The sequence below is a fragment of the Phyllopteryx taeniolatus genome, chromosome 20 (genome assembly GCF_024500385.1).
Source record: "Phyllopteryx taeniolatus isolate TA_2022b chromosome 20, UOR_Ptae_1.2, whole genome shotgun sequence".
Lineage (NCBI taxonomy): Eukaryota > Metazoa > Chordata > Actinopteri > Syngnathiformes > Syngnathidae > Phyllopteryx > Phyllopteryx taeniolatus.
In genome coordinates this window covers 14,564,318-14,583,859 of record NC_084521.1, presented here as the reverse complement: position 1 = coordinate 14,583,859, position 19,542 = coordinate 14,564,318, and the positions used below count along the sequence as shown (strand labels likewise).

At 41.5% G+C, this 19,542-nt stretch overlaps 1 protein-coding gene across 7 annotated transcripts in view; it reads right to left on the bottom strand.

Moving 5' to 3' along the window:
• LOC133470364 (paramyosin-like) overlaps positions 1–19,542 on the bottom strand; it is a 127,561-nt gene that overhangs the window by 23,349 nt on the left and 84,670 nt on the right. For all 7 annotated transcript variants that reach the window (XM_061758676.1, XM_061758678.1, XM_061758681.1 and 4 more), the window contains 3 exons: positions 15,937–16,021; positions 13,160–13,250; positions 1,231–1,340 (listed from right to left, as the gene is read on the bottom strand). In XM_061758676.1, the coding sequence (XP_061614660.1) occupies positions 1,231–1,340; positions 13,160–13,250; positions 15,937–16,021 (286 nt within the window). The remainder of the gene's footprint in view (positions 1–1,230; positions 1,341–13,159; positions 13,251–15,936; positions 16,022–19,542) is intronic.

The window sequence follows — 19,542 nt, the reverse complement described above, 5'->3', positions numbered from 1 at the left end:
TGTTAGAACAGTTATATACAGCACACTTACTGTATATAACATTACATTTTTCATTGTCTTAACAAATCTGTCAATTTTCTTAGTGAAGACTTAACAGTCAATGCAAATTTGCAGCAGGATTTAAATCACTTTCTCTGTAACAGAATGATACATAAAGCTAACAGATGTTACAGGTTACGTAAGTGTAAATGTATCCACGGGTTTGACGTCGAAAACCAAAATAACAAGAATGGCTGCACATTCTTACACACAACCCCATACAATCACAACAAGGGGACTGGGAACTTCCTCCCCACTAACATGGCCGCCGTGTGGGCACGTTGCATAGCCGGCAAATGACCAGAGAGAGCCAATCACAAACGCCTGCTTAGAAGGAGGAGGTTGATATTGTAGCGACGTTGGAAGCTATGCTACTTTCCAACATGTCTTTTGTAAAGAATTGTAGTTATATAAGCTGAATGTTGCTCTTTTCTTTCCTTTGTTTCTGTTTGCATTGTTACAGATTTGTGTTTAAGTGATTTGTTGGGCTAGTTGGTATGTGGGCATTATCATTTCATAAAACCATGAAAGTGTGTTGTATGATGAATAATGATGCTCTGGTCATGTTAGCCATATTGCGAAAAGACCTAGCGACTGTAAAATGCTTGCGTGTTCTAACTGCTAATTGCTCAATAAATCTGAGCTTTTGCAGTGATTTTATAAATGTAACTAAAATTGCAATTATGGGAATTTTTCAAAAGCAACTGCAATTTAATTATATGTTTTTCCCAGTAATACAACAAATTGCAATTATGTACATTTCAAAATTATATAATGTAACATTGTTACATGTAATTCGTTACTTCCCTACACTGGACACAAGCCAGTTCATTATGTAAGCTAGATGCAGTGAATACAGTTTTGGAAAATCATCATGCAGACTAGTGAAAATTCTTTTTTTTCTTTGCTTGGGCATGTCCCACGTGTGCAGGTTTATTTCTGGTGAATAAAAACTGACACTTTGTCTTCAGTGACGCAGAGAAGAACTTTGATTTGGGCTTTCATCTGCTGTGCAAGGTTGTCACTAGACACTCTGACAGAAAAAGGCAAAATTCCTTGCATCTACTCAGACACCCTAAGACAGAGCGCATTAACAGAGCCACAGCACTTCTGGAAAGCAACTTGCAAAACAAGTTTCACTATTCTTGTATCAAATACAGTCTACAGTGTAATTGCATTGTATTTTCATACTTTTGTTCAGTGACCCATTGTTTGAGATTAGTCACGATGAGCTGGCTCTCGTGGCGAAGGTTGTCGTTGTCTGTACATGATGCCGCCAACTTGTACTGGAGCGTGTCCACCTGTAATAAAGGGAAGGTACAACAACACTTTATTGTCCCTGAAGAAATTTTTTTTTTTTCTCCCCAAGAGCTTAATGTTACAGATCGCATGGTTACCAGTAATACTGTTGTTTAAATGCCAAAGACATAAAATGCATAGAAACAGTCAAAAAGGAAGGCAGAAAGTGATGATGGCAGTACATGCCCAAAACAAGGCCAAACAGTGAAAGATTTGGAGCTCGGGTAATAGTGACAAATGACACAGGTGGCATTTGCTGACACAGATATAAACAGCAGGATAAGGCATTAGGCGGTGCTTAAGGAGGGAAAACCGTGGATGGTTGTGTGGGGTTAACAAGGATGGGATGGCAAAAGTGCTGACTTTCCCATTCCGCTTATCACTCAGGACCTTTTAGGTGCCTAAACTCCAGGGACACTTTGCTATTATCGCCCTGGAAACACCTTGATATGCCACACGTTCTACCCACAAAGACTTGCAAACATGAAAAGAACACGATTTAAAGAGCCTTTGAGTATCCCCCAAAAAACATCGTGCAATAATTTACTGTAAAGAGTGGGGGGAAAAATTCAAATAAAATCTCATGTTGCATGTGTCTGCATATATATTTTTACTTTTCAAATACATTTTGGAAAGTAATCTACAGTAATGATTCTATGCAAGTAAAGTAAAAATCTTGTCAGAATATTTAACTTGCATGCATACAGTCAGTGAAACTATTAAATTGAGATTGCGCAAACGAGGACATTTTGAGGACAAACCTCAGTCAACGTATCAATTGTAAGAACATTAATCAAGTATGAAATCAATATCGTGACGCCACGATGAAAGTGTTCAGCTGACCACTATATTGGCTATGCTACCTTCTCACACCTTTGCACAATGGTACACGTGCCTGACTAAATTGGATGCACTTGCACTGTTGCCTCTTGCATGTAATAACACAGCATGACATAAAACAAATCTAACAATTTAAAAACTTTAATAGCTGATAGCGCCATGAGAAATATTTCATAAACTGTACATTATTAATCCCAATTATTTAAAATAAATTAAAGACATTTTAAATGCTATAATTATATGCGGCAGCACGGTGGACTACTTGTTAGAGCATCTTGCCTCACAATTCTGAGGACCAAGGTTCAATCCCCGGCCCCGCATGCGTGCGTTTTCTCCGGGCACTCCGGTTTCCTCTCACATCCCAAAAACATGCATGGTAGGCTAATTGACAACTCTAAATTGCCCGTAGGTGTGAATGTGAGTGCGAATGGTTGTTTGTTTGTATGTGCCCTGCGATTGGCTGGCGACCAGTTCAGGGTGTACCCCGCCTGCTGCCCGATGATAGCTGGGATAGGCTCCAGCACGCCCGCGACCCTAGTGAGGAGAAGCGGCTCCGAAAATGGATGGATGGATGGATAATTATATCCCCTCATCCAAAATCAGATGGGATTGGCGTGACAAAAATTAGGACAAGCACAAGAGAACATTGACTAATGGATATTATTATACAATATTTTATATTCATAGCAAAGATTAAACATTTATGCTACATACACAAATTTCAAGTGATTAAAAGTGCCTCAAGGAAAAATGGGGCACAGGATTGAATTTCCATCTATTCATTTTCTATACCGCTACCGCTTTACTCTCATTCGTGTCACGGGTGAGCTGGAGCCTGTCCAAAGTAACTTTGGGCGAGAGGCGGGTTACGCCCTGCAATGGTCACCAGCCATTCACAGGGCAAAAGAAGTAGAGAAGCATTGTAACAACAATTAGTAAAGATGTTAGTAGCTTGTTAGCCATCTCAATCATAATAAAGCGAGATCCAGATGCACTTTCCCCTACTGCTCTACCACCAACTATCAAACTTTCATTGGCATAAAATATTTACTAGTACACTTGAACAGGTTAATCCATGGTGCGCACATATCAGCCGGATACAAGGACGCATTTTAACATGATCACAATTCTTTAAACTCATGCGCGGAAAGCCTCACACACACGAGCTGCACCAAATATAATAATAGTACATCAAAATACATATAGATAAAGATAGAAGATATGACTAAGTGTGAGATATGTTTGACGGTTTGGACTTCATAGGTTGCAGTGTTTTGTTATTAACCTGACAATCATTGCAATTAGAAGAACCAAGAACCGTTTATACACAAAGTTCCTCACAGATCATGGTACAGTGGTTGAAAGGAGAATGAAAACGACGCTGCTGTTTAATAAGTGATTTGCCCCAAGTCGAGCAGTCCACGTGGTTTTCCGTGGACATGAATGAGCAATGCCAACAATGCAACGGACAGACAAACAGCGGTGATAGCATATCTTCCGTGTTAGACGTAATCCATGAAGTAAATTATAATATTTGCTTGTCCTTTGATATAGTATGGCTGATGGATCATTCAAATATTGGTCTTTGGTCCTGACTAATAGAGGCGGCTAACAAGCAAACATCAGGATCACGCAAACCAGGGCAATTAAATATTAAAATCTAATTCAGCCCTGCTGCAGCTGTCATTTCCACCCCCCCCCCCCCATTTTTTGTTTTAGATTAAAAAAACAAAATCACTCGCTATTTCATTTTGTAAATTTTTGATTGCCAGTTGAAAATGGAAAAAATTAATGATACATAGATTAAGAATGGCATTGTGATGCACATTTAGTAATGAAATTTCCAAGTATCTAATTATGATGTGTACTTAGGGATAGGTTTATACATGACTTAGAAAATAAAAAAAAAATAGAAAAAAAACACTCACAAAGCACTGCCACAGAAATGCATGGGTTTGCATGCACACACATACACGTACACTTGCACAGGCAGGCATAACGCTGTAACGTGCTGTAATGACAGTAATTACTACGGTCTCACATTAAGATCTCCCTTCTGACTGTCTGACAAAGTCGGCTGGTGCAGGGATGTAAATCACAGCACCAGTTTGATGTTGTGATTAGGACTAAATTATACATCATCACTCTGTTTTCACCATTGTCAAGGGAGGCAGTGAGAGGATGTGCTAGTGTGTGTGTGTGCACGCAAGGCGGGAGGGAGGGAGCTGAAAAAAAGGGGCAAAAGGAGGTGTGATTGCAGGCGGGGGTTGGTGGAAGGACGCAAATCTGCTTAACATTTAGATTGGTTTTGTTGCACAAATATTTTAGCAGATGATAGGGGCTAAAAGGGGCACCAAAATGCATTTGGGACACTTACAAGCAAGACTGGTGATGCCACTGCTCCTTTTTGTTTTTTTATGCTTGAAAACGAGTTGACTAGTGAAGGACTTTGGACTCTGCAGTGGCTGTTAGAGGATGTTATCATGATGAATGTGTGCACAGTGCAAGCTTTTTACTGAAAATAGGTGGATTTCTTTTTTTTTTTTTTTTTTTATTATTATTTGACTTGCTACAGTTACATTGGAATCCCTAAAGTCCAACACCCCATTAATGGTAGAAGTTTTAGAATTTTCTGGAAAAATATATGCCTTGCTACTCAGTATGTAACGAGCTATGGAATATCTTAAATATCAATTACATAAACCAATTTATTTTATGCTAACATAACTGTCCAAAGACACATTCACAGTACAGTATTTCATAACCAACAATGTTGAACATAAAGTTGGTAAGTACATACCATTGACGCAACCATGAATTTTAATGTACTTCTAAATCTTGGCTGCCAAAACACAGCCTCATCCATCCATCCATCCGTTTTCTGTACCGCTTACCCTCACTAGGGTCTCCCAGCTATATTCGGGCGACACCCTGAACTGGTCGCCAGCCAATCGCAGGGCACATATAAACAAACAACCATTGGCAATCACATTCACACCTACGGAGTCTTCAATCAACCTACCACGCATGTTTTGGGGGATGTGGGAGGAAACCGGAGTACCCGGAGAAAACCCACGCAGGCATAGGGAGAACATGCAAACTCCACACAGGCGAGGCCGGGGATTGAACCCCGGTCCTCAGAAGTGTGAGATAGATGTTCTAACCAGTCGGTCACCGTGCCGCCCCAAAATAAACATTAACATTAATTGAATCAATACATAGAAAACACAATTGTTTCATTCAAAACATTTCCATGGAATAAATATAAAACTATCCAATGAAAACCACTAAATATGGTGGTAACTGAGCGTGTCTTCTTGTGCCACGTGACGCCGCACACTGTTCGTAAGTTCCAAATGACGTATGTCGGGACCATCGTAAACTGTTCTCAGCTGCATATTTTCCGGGACAAAACATAACCTCCTGAATGAATCAAGCAAAACATGCAAGATTGAAGCCGTTTCAAGTTTATCCATCATTAGAGGGCGCTAAAACCAACCAACCAAACAAAACAACTTTTTTAGCACAGAATTGAGGACACACAAAAAGTGATAGTCATCCAGTTGTTGCAATTATCAGAGACGAATACGAGCCATAAGTCTTGTCAACTCATTGCTCATCAGAGCACATCCTTTCATCAAATTAATGAACACATTTATTGTTAAACACATTTTTATAAAACATTAATTCATTCTGTCTAATTAAAAGACCCAACAGGCCTGAAATCACTTCGATATGCATACTTATCACTCACAGGGTTTGAATTAAAGATCTACAGGCGCGCGCACATGTGTGTATGTGTGTGCGTGCGTGTGCCTGCGCACACGTGTGTTTGTGTGTACTTTATATGTGCATAAGATGGCGAGCGGAGAATGCGGCTTCCCAAGCCGGTCTTCCCACTCTAGGCTTAATGGTGATAATCATGGCATGAGCCAACATTAAGTCTGTGCATGTGTGTATTTGTGTGTGTCCTACTCTCACTAATGGCGACGATGATGACATGCTCTCCATTAGACTAGTCAGTGGACCACAGCAGATCTAGCATATTAATGATGCTGATGATGGCTTCTTTAATTATCGTCGTCTGCTGCCGCCGTATGGCCCCACTCCTTTTCCCAGCCCTTTCATCACACACTCCCCCATGCGCGGTTTCGACTTGTTTATCAGCGGCCGCCATTACTGAGGCTCCCTGTCGACTTGAGTCCGCCTGCTGGGATGCAACTTTGCCAGGGTTCAGGAGAAGTTTGTCCCACAACCAACATTTAATTGGAAAACAGTTGCAAAATGACATTCTATCCTGATCTTTTAGCCCAGAAACTAGTTAGATACCATTTTAAACTCAATATTTATGTCCGTTGTAAATATGGATCAGTAATAAAATAACTGCCAAAAGTTTTTCCGACGCTCTCGGTTTGTTTGACATGGATGAATTCTCCCTAAAAGTTAACGATACAGCAGGTCGGCCAGTTTGCCCCATAGTCAAGAAGCCCCGGGTTCGATCTCTGCATGTCCTTCCTGTGCTTGCGTGGGTACTTCCTCCCACATTGCAAACACATGCATGTTCGGTTAATTGAAGACTAAATTGTCCATTATCTACGGTATACTGTGATTGACTGGTGACCAGTGCATGGTGTACCCCTCCTCCCACCCCCGGTTGGCGACTCACACCAACACAACCGGGCCATTGACGCTCACACATGTATCAACTCACTGTAATGGAAAAACCGCGACCCCAGGTTTTCTTATCAGGAACATTTTGAGGTGCCCTGTACTGTGTTATTTTGTTTATTGAAGCCAATAACATATTGCTCGATTGTTAAAGATTTTGCAGGTTGCCCTTGCAGCTGATGCAAAATGAGCTCTGTTAAACTTGGGCAGTTACACTGTATCTTGACATTAATTAATGGTACATGGTCAACAATCTTAGCATGTGGACTTAAAAAGGCATGTTCTCCCCGTGCCTGTGTGGGTTTTCTCCGGGCACTCTGGTTTCCTCACACAACCCAAAAACATGCAGGGTAGGTTAATTGAAGACTCTAAATTGCCCATAGGTGTGAATGTGAGTGCGAATGGTTGTTTGTTTATGGGTGCCCTGCGATTGGCTGGCAACCAGTTCAGGGTGTACCCCGCCCCCTGCCCGAAGATAACAAACAGCCAACTAGAGCTATTAAAAAGTAGCCATAACTATTGGGTGCAAAGTGTAAAAAGATTGAAAGGGGAAGGCTATTCTGAAGTTTTGGACTTGTCGAAGTGAAGGCACGAACACCATTAACCAGTAGTCCACAACACAAAAAGAGTCTATTGGAGCATTTTTTGTGCATATTGCAAATATGCTAGGCTGCTCTTTTCTTATAACGTGCTTCTTCCCTGTCGCTTCCCCAGTGTGATTAAAAGTCTAATTGTACAGACATCAATGTCACTGGTCACATCAATGACTTCAAAGTTTTCTATAAGGCAGCTAGAAAATGTTTATCAACATTTCGCTTAATATTTAAATATTAAAATGAAAATATTAAATAAATACATTCTCATTAAGGCCGCCTGCAACCCCCAAAAAAGTGGAGGTGACCCCACTAATGATGTGTGTTTGTGTGTGGCTGAATGAGGAGAAAAAAAATGCGATTGCTAATGTCTTGGAAGAAGGAAGCACACAACATACCTCATGTTAACCATGACTTGTATTTAAAATGGAACCATGCAGCGGGGCAGCATCGTGTGTTTGTGTGTCCGTGTCCATTTTGAGAGTTGCACACAGACGAGCCGGCACCATGCAAATCATTTCCCTTATGCCAGTAGAGAGACATGTTAACAGACCCATAAAACGCAAACAGTGAGCTTATCCATGCTTACTGTACATGTAAAGATGGAGACAAAATACTTGGGAATCTTCAGTTAAAGAAAGAAAAAAAGCAAAGCTTCTGAGAAAATGAAACAATTCTAATGTGCTCTATGTTTCGACGAATAAAAGGTAGTACACAAATTAAAGATCATTGCACTTACTGTGAAAGATGGAGGAAGCTCATTTTCCAATTTGCTGTATCCGGGCACAGTGTCTGTAATCTTTGGGTGTGTGTGTAAAGAAATGTCAAGACTATGAAAGCATTTTGCACGCACACACACAAAATACTATTCTGAAGTGCCCTTCCTGCCCTGATTTAATTCTGTGGAAGAAAGATTCTCTTTGAGAGTAGCAGCAATTGTTTCATTGCAGTGATTGCCTGAAAAAGTTGTGCAACAAAGTATTAAATAAAGGAAAGTTTCATTGTTTTTATTTTTGTCCAAATATTTTTGTTGCACCACAAAAAGCAATGCTTGACTTTCGTTAGCTTTTTCAGTGTTAGTTTCAAGTTATTTCAGTGACCATTTTGTGGTTTTCCTTATCGAAGGGGTACTAACAATTTTGTCCATGTGTGTAACTCAAATACGCACACACAGACATTATGTATAATGTGATTAGTGGCTATGCCCCACGGGTAGGATGTGACGTAGAGGTGAAAGAGAAATTCTGGAAGGAGCTAGACGAAGTAGTTCTGAGCATCCCAGGCAGAGAGAGTCGTGATTGGTGCAGATTGTAATGGACATGTTGGTGAAGGAAATAGGGGTGATGAAGAAGTGAGGGGTAAGTACGGCATCCAGGAAAGGAACTTGGAGGGACAGATGGTGGTAGACCTTGCAAAAAGGATGCAAATGGCTGTAGTGAACACTTTTTTCTAGAAGAGGCAGGAATATAGGGTGACCTATAAGAGTGGAGGAACCATGTGGTGGAAGCTGAGACAGGACGAGTGTTGTGCATCTTTTCGGGAAGAGGTGAGACAAGGCTCTCAATGGACAGGAGGAGCTTCCAGAAGACTGGACCACTGCAGCCAGGGCGTTCAGAGAGGCAGGCAGGAGAGTACTTGGTGTATCTTTTGGCAGGAAAGGAGAGAAGGAGACTTGGTGGTGGAACCTCTGAGTACAGGAAATCATATAAGGAAAAAGGTTAGCTAAGAAGAAGTGGGACACTGAGAGGACCGAGGAGAGGAGAAAGGAATACATTGAGATGCGACATAGGGCAAAGGTAGAGGTGGCAAAGGCCAAACAAGAGGCAGATGATGACATGTATGGCAGGTTGGACACTATTGAAGGAGAAAAGGATCTATACAGGTTGGCCAGACAGAGGGATAGAGATGGGAAGGATGTACAGCAGGTTAGGGTTATTAAGGATAGAGATGGAAATATGTTGACTGGTGCCAGTAGTGTGCTAGATAGATGGAAAGAATACTTTGAGGAGTTGATGAATGAGGAAAATGAGAGAAGGGAGAGTAGAAGAGGCAAGTGTGGTGGACCAGGAAGTGGCAATGATTAGTAAGGGGGAATTTAGAAAGGCATTAAAGAGGATGAAAAATGGAAAGGCAGTTGGTCCTCATGACATTCCTGTGGAGGTATGGAAGCATCTAGGAGAGGTGGCTGTGGAGTTTTTGACCAGCCTGTTCAACAGAATTCTAGTGGGTGAGATGCCCGAGGAATGGAGGAAAAATGTGCTGGTGCCCATTTTTAAGAACAAGGGTGATGTGCAGAACTGTGGCAACTATACAGGAATAAAGTTGATGAGCCACACAATCAAGTTATGGGAAAGAGTAGTGGAGGCTTGAGGATGTTGATGTGAAAGTACAGAGAAGGTCACAAGGAGGTACCTTGTGTCTTTGTAGATCTAGAGACAGCCTATGACAGAGTGCCGAGAGAGAAACTGTGCTACGGCATGCGGAAGTCTGGAGTGGCAGAAGTATGTTAGAATAATACAGGACATGTACGAGGGCAGCAGAACAGTGGTGAGGTGTGCTGTAGGTGTGACAGACGAATTTAAGATGAAGGTGGGACTGCATCAGGGATCAGCCCTGAGCCCTTTCCTGTTTGCAGTGGTGATGGATAGGCTGACAGATGAGGTTAGACTGGAATCCCCGTGGACCATGATGTTTGCAGATGACGTAGTGATCTGCAGTGAAAGCAAGGAGCAGGTGGAGGAACAGTTAGAAAGATGGAGGCATGCACTGGAAAGCAGAGGAATGAAGATTAGAAGTAAGACAGAATATATGTGCATGAATGAGAGGGGTGGTGGGGAAAGAGTGAGGCTACAGCAAGAAGAGATAGCAAGGGTGGAGGACTTTAAATACTTGGGGTCAACCGTCCAGAGCAATGGCGAGTGTGATCAGGAAGTGAAGAAAAGGGTCCAAGCAGGTTGGAACGGGTGGAGGAAGGTGTCAGGTGTGTTATGTGACAGAAGAGTCTCTGCTAGGATGAAGGCCAAAGTTTATAGAACAGTGGTGAGGCTAGCCATGATGTATGGATTAGAGACAGTGGCACTGAAGAGACAACAGGAAGCAGAGCTGGAGGTGGCGGAAATGAAGATGTTGAGGTTCGCTCTCGGAGTGACCAGGTTGGATAAAATTAGAAATGAGACAGCCAAGGCTCGACGTTTTGGAGACAAAGTTAGAAAGAGCAGACTTCGATGGCTTGGACACGTCCAGAGGAGAAATAGTGAGTATATTGGTGGAAGGATGATGAGGATGGAGCTGCCAGGCAAGAGAGCTAGAGGAAGACCAAAGAGAAGGTTGATGGATGTCGTGAGGGAAGACATGAGGGCAGTTGGTGTTCAAGAGGAGGATGTAGGAGATAGGCTTACATGGAAAAGGATGACGCGCTGTGGCGACCCCTAAAGGGACAAGCCCAAAGGAAAAGAAGAAGAAGAAGACACGCATATGGACAGAGCTATCTGAAGTTCAGCTACTGTGCACCGAGGCGATTTGTAATATAGATTGCCTCAATAAGCCACTGTAGTGTATCATTTACTATTTCCAAACCTCAGATTTATTTCTCTCTTTATTTTTTTTTCCACCGGCAGAAAATTCATCTTCTTGAAGTCAATAAAAAAAGATTGGGAGCCTAATGAAGGAATCACAGCCACAACACCCATCATGACGGTGTTTAAATACTGTTTTTCCAAATGCACATTCAGTAAAAAGCTCACCTGCTGTTGAGATGATGAAAGGCAGAGTGGATGCATAAGGGGAGATAAAGGAGACTGTGTTTGTGTGCAGGTGCGGCCATCAAACACAGACATACATAAAAACAATCTCTCTCTTTCTCTCTCTTTCTCTCTCTCACACACACACACACACACCTCTCTCTCGCTCTCTCACTCACACGAACACACACACACATATATACATAAATGAACATGCAACGCACACACACACACACAGTGTAACTGACCTTTACAAGTAGATGCCTTAAAAATAACGAGCGATTTGATTAAAAACATCAATGCAATGATTGTCTAAAACAAAGAAACAAAAAAAAATAATCATTCTTAGACATATTGCATGGTGCACTATAAACTACTTATATTAAATGGAATGAGAAAAACAGTGTTTCGGGAAAATTCTGCCTCAAAGTGACAAAACTTTACACTTACACAGGTATAATAATAATGTGTGAGGCCAGCACATCTTGCGAGACTTCAACTCAATAGGCAGAGACGGACGGTACTGTCCAACTACACGATGTGCAAAGTTGCATATTTGTATTATTTCTTTATTATTGTTTACCTCTTTACCTCTGCCCAATGATAACCCTTGTATCATTGGTTGTATGTCTTATGGAAATTTCACTTTTTAATTCCTTTTATACAAATAGTAGGTTTTCTGGCATGTCTGCCAACCAATCAAGTAGGAAATTATTATTCTTATTGGTATTTTGTCCTGTTCGGCTGTTAGGTCAAGCAGAAAGGAAGGTCTGCATCCCTTTATGCCCGAACAGTTTCACTGTGTCACAGTGGACTTTTTCAAGCTGTCACCGTAGTTTCTTTGTATTCTGATGGATATTTATTGAGAATTACAGTCGTTCAGTCGAACAGAATAAAGTTGTTAAAGGGCAGTGACAGAATCAATCAAGTACAAAATTAAACAACAAGGTACAAACGTCAATTCCGATGAAGTTGGGACATGCACATTGATTCTTTGATAAGTGTAATTTGTTGGCATTGTGAAGAAGAGGAAAACAGTTCATCTTATGAGCACTCACTTTTTCTTTGCACTCAAGGAGTAGACCTCATGTCTCAATGTTCTAGCACCACCCCTGGCTGTCACGGTAACGAAGGCCATACTCGACATTGACCCAGCAGTACATGGGGGGCCGAGTTACCAATGGCTCATTTGCGTGAGACAGAACCGATCACTATTGGCAGTGAAAAAACAAAAGGCAAGCCAAGCTATATAAATTGCATTACTTACAAGGGTAGAGTTTACAAAAAGGTGAGTGCGAGAGAAGGAAAAAGGACAAAAAAAGCAGATGGAACCAAACGTAAAATCAAAATCCAAGACAACAGCAGGGTTCACGGCAGCTTAAGACAGAATTTTAAGTTTGTCGAATCGAAATGAACATAGCTTCACCCGTCCCGACGTTGGCCTTAATGATCTATTCTGCCTTTGTACAACACCAGCTCAGCTTTGACAACTGCTCTCCCTCAGAGATTGTTCCTGCTTCCAGTCGGAACATTAGGGAATATCAGGGAATATTACACTCTGGAATTAACTTTCCAAATCACCTTGCATGCACCCCTCCCTGCTTTGGACAAGATAATCCGGGCTCTCGCACTGGATATATGCCACTAATCATCAAAAAGGAAGAAGATGAGAGAGGAAGGAATGAAGGTGATGTGAGGGAGACCTTGAGTTAAAGATGAGGAGGGATTCAAATATAAAATACGTACAAAAATAGACATGACTAAGATTACATCATTGCAATGAGTTGGATTCAGTTTTCAATGAGTACCATCCATCCATTTTCCTTACAATTTATCCCCAAAATTTGAACCCGGGTCGTCAGAACTGTGAGGCAGATGTGCTAACCAGTCGTACACCGTGCCACCTCAATAAGTACCTTACATTGTATTTGAGTTTGACCCCTTCCTCTGTGTGAATCCATTTGAAATGATTTAACTTACCTGGGCTTCTGCATCCCTTTTCTCCATGTCAGCCTGCTGAAGGTTCCTCTTGAGTTCTGCAACCTCCGATTCCAATCTCCGAGCCATAAAACTACACACAGCCCAAACAATGGACATTATCATGAACATCATATGCTAACATTTCAAAAATTATATGTCACTATACTTACAGGACACTTTATTAGGTACTTAAATGTGATAATTACGCTTACTTTTTAATTGATGTCACTGATGGTATAGTGGTACATTTGTTTGGCTTTGTTGCAGGCAGAAGGATTCAGTTCCCACTCAGTGACAGTGTGAACGTGAAAGTGACCCGGAACAAGAGAAACCGTATAGTAAATGGATGGATAAATAATTTTGAATTACAATGTCATGCATTTATTATAGTGGTTGTAGTTTACACTTCTACAGTACCAGAATTGAACTGCATCATATTGAGAGTTGTTTATATTATTGTGTGCCTCTTGTGTTACAAAAGAAGGACTTATAACATTTGAGCCATGCAGTTTTACAACAGCAAATTAGAGCCACAACGATAAAATTTGAATTAAGTCGTAGATCCAGTTAGTGTACTTTATGTTGTGGCAGGTGAAAGCATATATTCTAGGACGTCTGGTATTTGTTTTCTTCAAAATGCATATTGTTGGCTTAAAGAATAGAAAGTTTATAATGACTCAAATTTGAGTGAATACTTGCTTGGGTACAATGTGAATGTCTATGTGTGTGTGTGTGTGTGTGTGTGTGGCAGTCGTGCTAAGAGAATGTGATAGAGATCAATACGAAGGGGTCCATTCCTGCCACAGAACTGCACAACCACTGTCTGTATGCGAGTCAGTTAGTGTGTGTGTGTGTGTGTGAGAATGTGCGTGTGTGTGTGTTCGTCAGCTGCCCCCGCTACAGCAGGATCAATACAACAAATGATTACCATTTCCACAAACCTCCCTCCGCAGCCTGGCTCCGGCCGATCAGTGGGCCTCCACATCCCCCTCGATCCCATCCCACACGTGCACACAAACGCATATATATACCAAAACAAAACACCCACAATCCTAATCCAAAACCTTAAACAACAAGGAGTTATATGTATCTGAGCATAAAAAGACTCGGGCCAGCAATCTGTAGCTACTTTGTTATGGATTTTTCGGTTACAATAATACATCTAAAGTGTAGGGCCACTCGTTTCTGTTTGTGTTACAGACAGATACAACTATATAAACCTGTAGGCTTTTATTTCCATGATAGGACTGTTTTTATTTTTTATTTATTTAGGTTTTTTTTTAAACAGTTAAACATGAAAACATAAACGTAATATTCTAGGCACTTCTTTAGGAACATTTGCGAAAATTAACACAATCCAATAAAAGAGCACATCAAAAATCCTCCCTTCAGAAAGACAGTAATGCTTGACATTGTCATGGAGGTATTAATTTCACAATTTAATGTTTATTATTGTGGTTATTTGTAGTGGTTCAATGCATCATCATACCTACAAGTGTTTTATTTTTATTTTTTCCTTAAACGATGCATACAGTCTACATCATTGTAAACTCAAACCACAATGGAAAAAAAGGTTTTATGGTGATCAAGCTTACTGAATGTTGTGGGACGTTAAACTGATGACATGATGAGTTAAATAAACCCATCCATACGCCCATTATTTGCTTTAAAATGTTTATTTTAGTTCATTTTGACAAAAGAAGACTTTTTTTTAAAGTGAACGAGCACAAATTGATAGCAGTTTCACTGCTCACAAATAAAAAAATCAGTACAATAATATTTCATCAAAATGTATCACAGTATGTTTCTACACAATAAATGTTTGTGAGTGATTAGCAGCATAATGTAGTGGGAAACGCAGCAGTAGGGCAGCCAAAACAAAAAGGAAAGCATAAGGCTGATAGATTGGTCCATAGAGAAAACATATGACAGGAAGAACAGAGTCAAAGCTAGAAGGGGAAAGGAGACGGACGGAGGCATCCCGTGGAGAAAGGAGGGGATTTCTCACTGCACAGATGGAAGCCATTAGCATGGTGTTGTTGCTTTAAAAAAAAAAAAAAAAAAAAAAAAACTTTCATGTCTTTGCAGTTATTAGATAATACTGAGTTAACCGTAAACAGCACCATTCTCTAAATGTAAAACGCAGACACAGCGATTGTTTCACCTAAAATTGCTTGGAACGTAATAAAGTGTAATCATTCACAATGAAAACCTAGAAAGGTTCCATGCTGACTTTTAAATTGTCGGTTAACTATATATATATATATATATATATATATAAAAAAAAAAAAGACAAAAAAAAAAAAACGTTCCACAAGCTCCTCTTGCACTCTTGTTGCAGTGAGGTCATGTCTAAGCCAAAGCCACAACCACAACGACACATCTACACACACACACAGACACTTAGGCACATGCACACACAGAGACACACATAAGCGATTCGTATTTTGCTGATGTCACCGCCACAGTGCTTGGCGGCAGGCAGGGGTGAACTAGGGGCCTCACCTCTGAACTTTGAACTCTGTGCACTCTCATCTGCCTATCCAACGTGTCCCATCTCACACACACACACATTACATTCAAATCCATGGACGATAGTTCAAGAGCGCTTCTGATATTTTATCTTTCGGTGTATGTTGAACCATTTTGTCTTGTTAAGACTGTACTGTTCAGCACATGTTCACTTTAACTGCCGCACATAGCAGAACTCGATGTGTTGGATTACCGAGCATGCACTTGGGATGATGGCCAAGGAAACGAAGCTTCTTGGTCCCTACCTTGTTTTGTCTTGCGCTTGCTTTGCCTCATTCAGGCACACGACCATGTGCTTTGCCTCCTTTGAACGGGCCGCCAAAACCTGCACTGAGAAGGTGTAGAGCAAAAAGGCATTAAAAAGCATGCCTTATAAAACGGGCAAATGAAAAAACAAAGAGGTAAAATTATAATACATTTCTATGTCCAACGTTTAAAAAGGAAAGCACTATACAATATACAAAATATGCTATGTCAGTCCATTTTGGCACAACTTCTTAACTAAACAAAAGAAGCGCTCCCTTGCTTTGTCAATAGATGGCACTCTTTACCCTGAGCACACTATTTGTGCTCACACACTCCTACTGCTGCCCTTCAATCATTTTCCTTTTCGGGCTCCATCCTCCGTCTACATGCAATAAAACCCCATTGTCCCACACTTAGTGGTGCGGCACACTGAGTGGCTGCATAATAAACCACAGGGCAGCTTCATTGGTTTGCTTGCCTTCGCTTTGCAAGACCTTTTCAGTTGTCGCTGAACTTTCAGGACTTCCTTCCTTACCCCCATCATTTTTTTTGTTGTTGTATATCCTGTTTTGTGAGTCAATGTTCCCTCACAGGTCTTTAAAACCTTTTCACTCAATTCAGTATTCATTCAACAGAACATAAACTGTCAGCCGTCAGTGGTCAAGGCTGGTGAATATTGAGGAGGAGTGAGCGCTTAATATGCAGGTGTGTGTGTGTGTGTGTGTGTATGTGTGCGTGCGTGCATGCATGCATGTGCTGAATATTTACAGGCCGGACCTTGACTTTGCGAAAATTAATGCGTATTAGAGTATGTGTAACAGAGCCGTTGGTGTGATGCTTTTAGTGCCAGGCGCTATGTTGCGATGGGCAAACAGACTTGATTTAAGAGCTCAAACCACATAGCAAGATATGCGAACATCTACATTTAATCAAATATACATTTAATTTATGGTTTTGAAGATTTTAAACCAGGAAAATTGGATTCCTGGAGAAATTGAAGCATTGCTAATAAATATTTAATACTTAATGCCTCCCAAATACGTCTTATAATGTGTGCATGTGTGCTTCACTGACTATTTCAGCTCAAGGTGAACACTTGCCTTGAGTCTCAATGATCAATAAAGCAGAGATGTGAAAGCTTGAATCGGGGTTGGGGGGATGCCTCGGCGAAACCAATGAGACTGGACAGAGCAATTAGCAGCAAAGACTGGTCCATCACAAAAACACTGCCACTGGCATTTGCACCTACATGGGGAATCATGCACTACATTTGTGGCAATACTGTGAAACCTCAAAGGCCAAACACAATCCGTTCCAGGAAGATTGTCAATCTCCCATTTGTCCCGATGTGGAAGAAAAATGTTTCCATGAGAAATAATGGAAATGGAATAAATCAGTTCCCAAGTAAAACTGTGAGCATCATAAAGACAGTGCTTGATGTGAAATGTGAACTGCCTTCACTGTCATTCTTCACCTGTAAAAGAAGACAACCAACGTTGATAAGCGATAAAACGCTGTTCTCAGTTTCAACTTTGATGAGGAGTGATGCGGCAGCAAACGTGCAGCGATAATACGTGTTTGTGAGGTGAGCCACTTTACACAGACTAAACGCAAGCTCATTTTCCGTAATACATCCCATTCTTGTAATGTTATTGTGGACGATATTGAACTGAGCAGCCAGGACAAAGCACTACTGCTATGTTGCAAAACCTTTTATTCACAGTTTTATGGTGGTCATCACACCCACACTAGAAAGTCACAGAAAGGCAAAACAGACGTGGATTCATTTCCTTATTACTCAAGTCGTTCATGGTGGTGGTTTGACCTATATGCATTTCTGTGTGACTTTTGTGACGCCATCCATCCATTTCCTATACCGGAGAGCAGGAAGCTCTCCCAACTGACATTGGGCAAAAGCAAGACTGTTGCCAGTCAATCAGAGGGTACATAATGAGACAGACAACCATTCACACCGTGCCTGAGTGGGACCCAAACCACGCTGCCTGCACCCAAATCGGGCGAGTCACCTTTCCATTGTACAGAAAAGAATTGCAAAAGCAAAACATTTTTAAAAATCCGCTCACTAATACTAATATATAACCACTCTTCCACATTTCGTAAGAAAGCACAGAAAATTGTGGACTCCACAAAACTTTTAAGGAGCTTGACCAGTAGTCCATAATCTTAAGATTTACAATCTTTTATGAGCTGTTATGTTATGACATAAAAGCCCAATCTTAGATCTTGGCTCTCCTTACACTATCACTTTATTGACCCTTTTATACTGGCTTTCCACATTAGTCCAGAAGAATATCGCTCTCTGCATCACTCCCTCCATGTGAGCTTCAAAGCCCGTCATGCCGCATCACAGATCCACGGTCAGATTACCAAACTCTCTGAGCTAACCTTTAACATGACAGGGATGAAAACCCATCTGACCTAGAGTCAGTTGTTGGGCAGGACCGGGCCTTCATAAAAGACTCAAAAGGCTTCATAGGAGCTTGCTTTGGCTTTGTTGCAGGATTCGCAGTGGGCTAAGGTGCTCCCGTGAGACGGCCCAAAGCCTCCCAACTCTTTCGCTATGTTTCAGAAGTTTCATGGACTTGCAACACTGCTTTTGGGTATAAGCCAATAGGTGTCTTTGCACACACCGTTATGCACACAAATACACCACAAGGTAGAGAGAGCACACACAACACTCAGAAGACAAAGTAACACACACACATAGGATCTAAAACTCACACAGGCATCGGCCCAACAAACTCTCCTCTTGCTCTCTCCTCTCCGCTTTATTTACAATCCTCTGGCAGTGGTACAAGGGCCCGGGGCTATAACACACGGCACCTAATGCTCAAACTGCCAGGTAATCTCATGTCTGACATCCCTCTTTGATAGAAACTGATCAATAGACTCTTGTAAAGGAGTCATTTTCTCTGATGTTTCTACCAACCACTTCTCTCTATCTCGCTCTTTTCCCATCTCTCTATGACTCTCCCCTCTTCTTTCCCGATTTTATTAGCTATACATTTATAATTCATATTTCTGCAAGGCTCTGGCACAAAAAGGGGTGGCCTCTTCGTGTAATAAAGAACAGTGGCGGTGAAATGATGGGGAGAAATTCCAGTGTTTTCTGCCAGTTCCGGTGAACAACGGTTTTGGGGATCGATAGAGTGTGAAATGGGATTATAGCTAGTAATAGAGGTGAATTGAAGGAGAGAGGCCTGTACACGTGTGTGCCCAGGGATCGAGATCAGAAAGAAGCACACACACATACACATGTATACTGTCACATGGGCACATGCACACATATGCGCCCCATGACGATGTCATCATCTTTAGGCAGATGCGCATCGGCAGCACGCTCAGAGGTGAGGCAATAAATATCCATCCAGCCATCCATTTTCTGAGCCGCTTCTCCTCACCAGGTTCGCGGGCGTGCTGGAGCCTATTCCAGCTATCATCGGGCAGGAGGCGGGGTACACCCTGAACTGGTTGCCTGCCAATCGCAGGGCACATACAAACAAACAACACCTACGGGCAAGTTAGAGTTGTCAATTAAGCTAGCATGCATGTTTTTGGGAAGTGGGAGGCAACCGGCGTGCCTC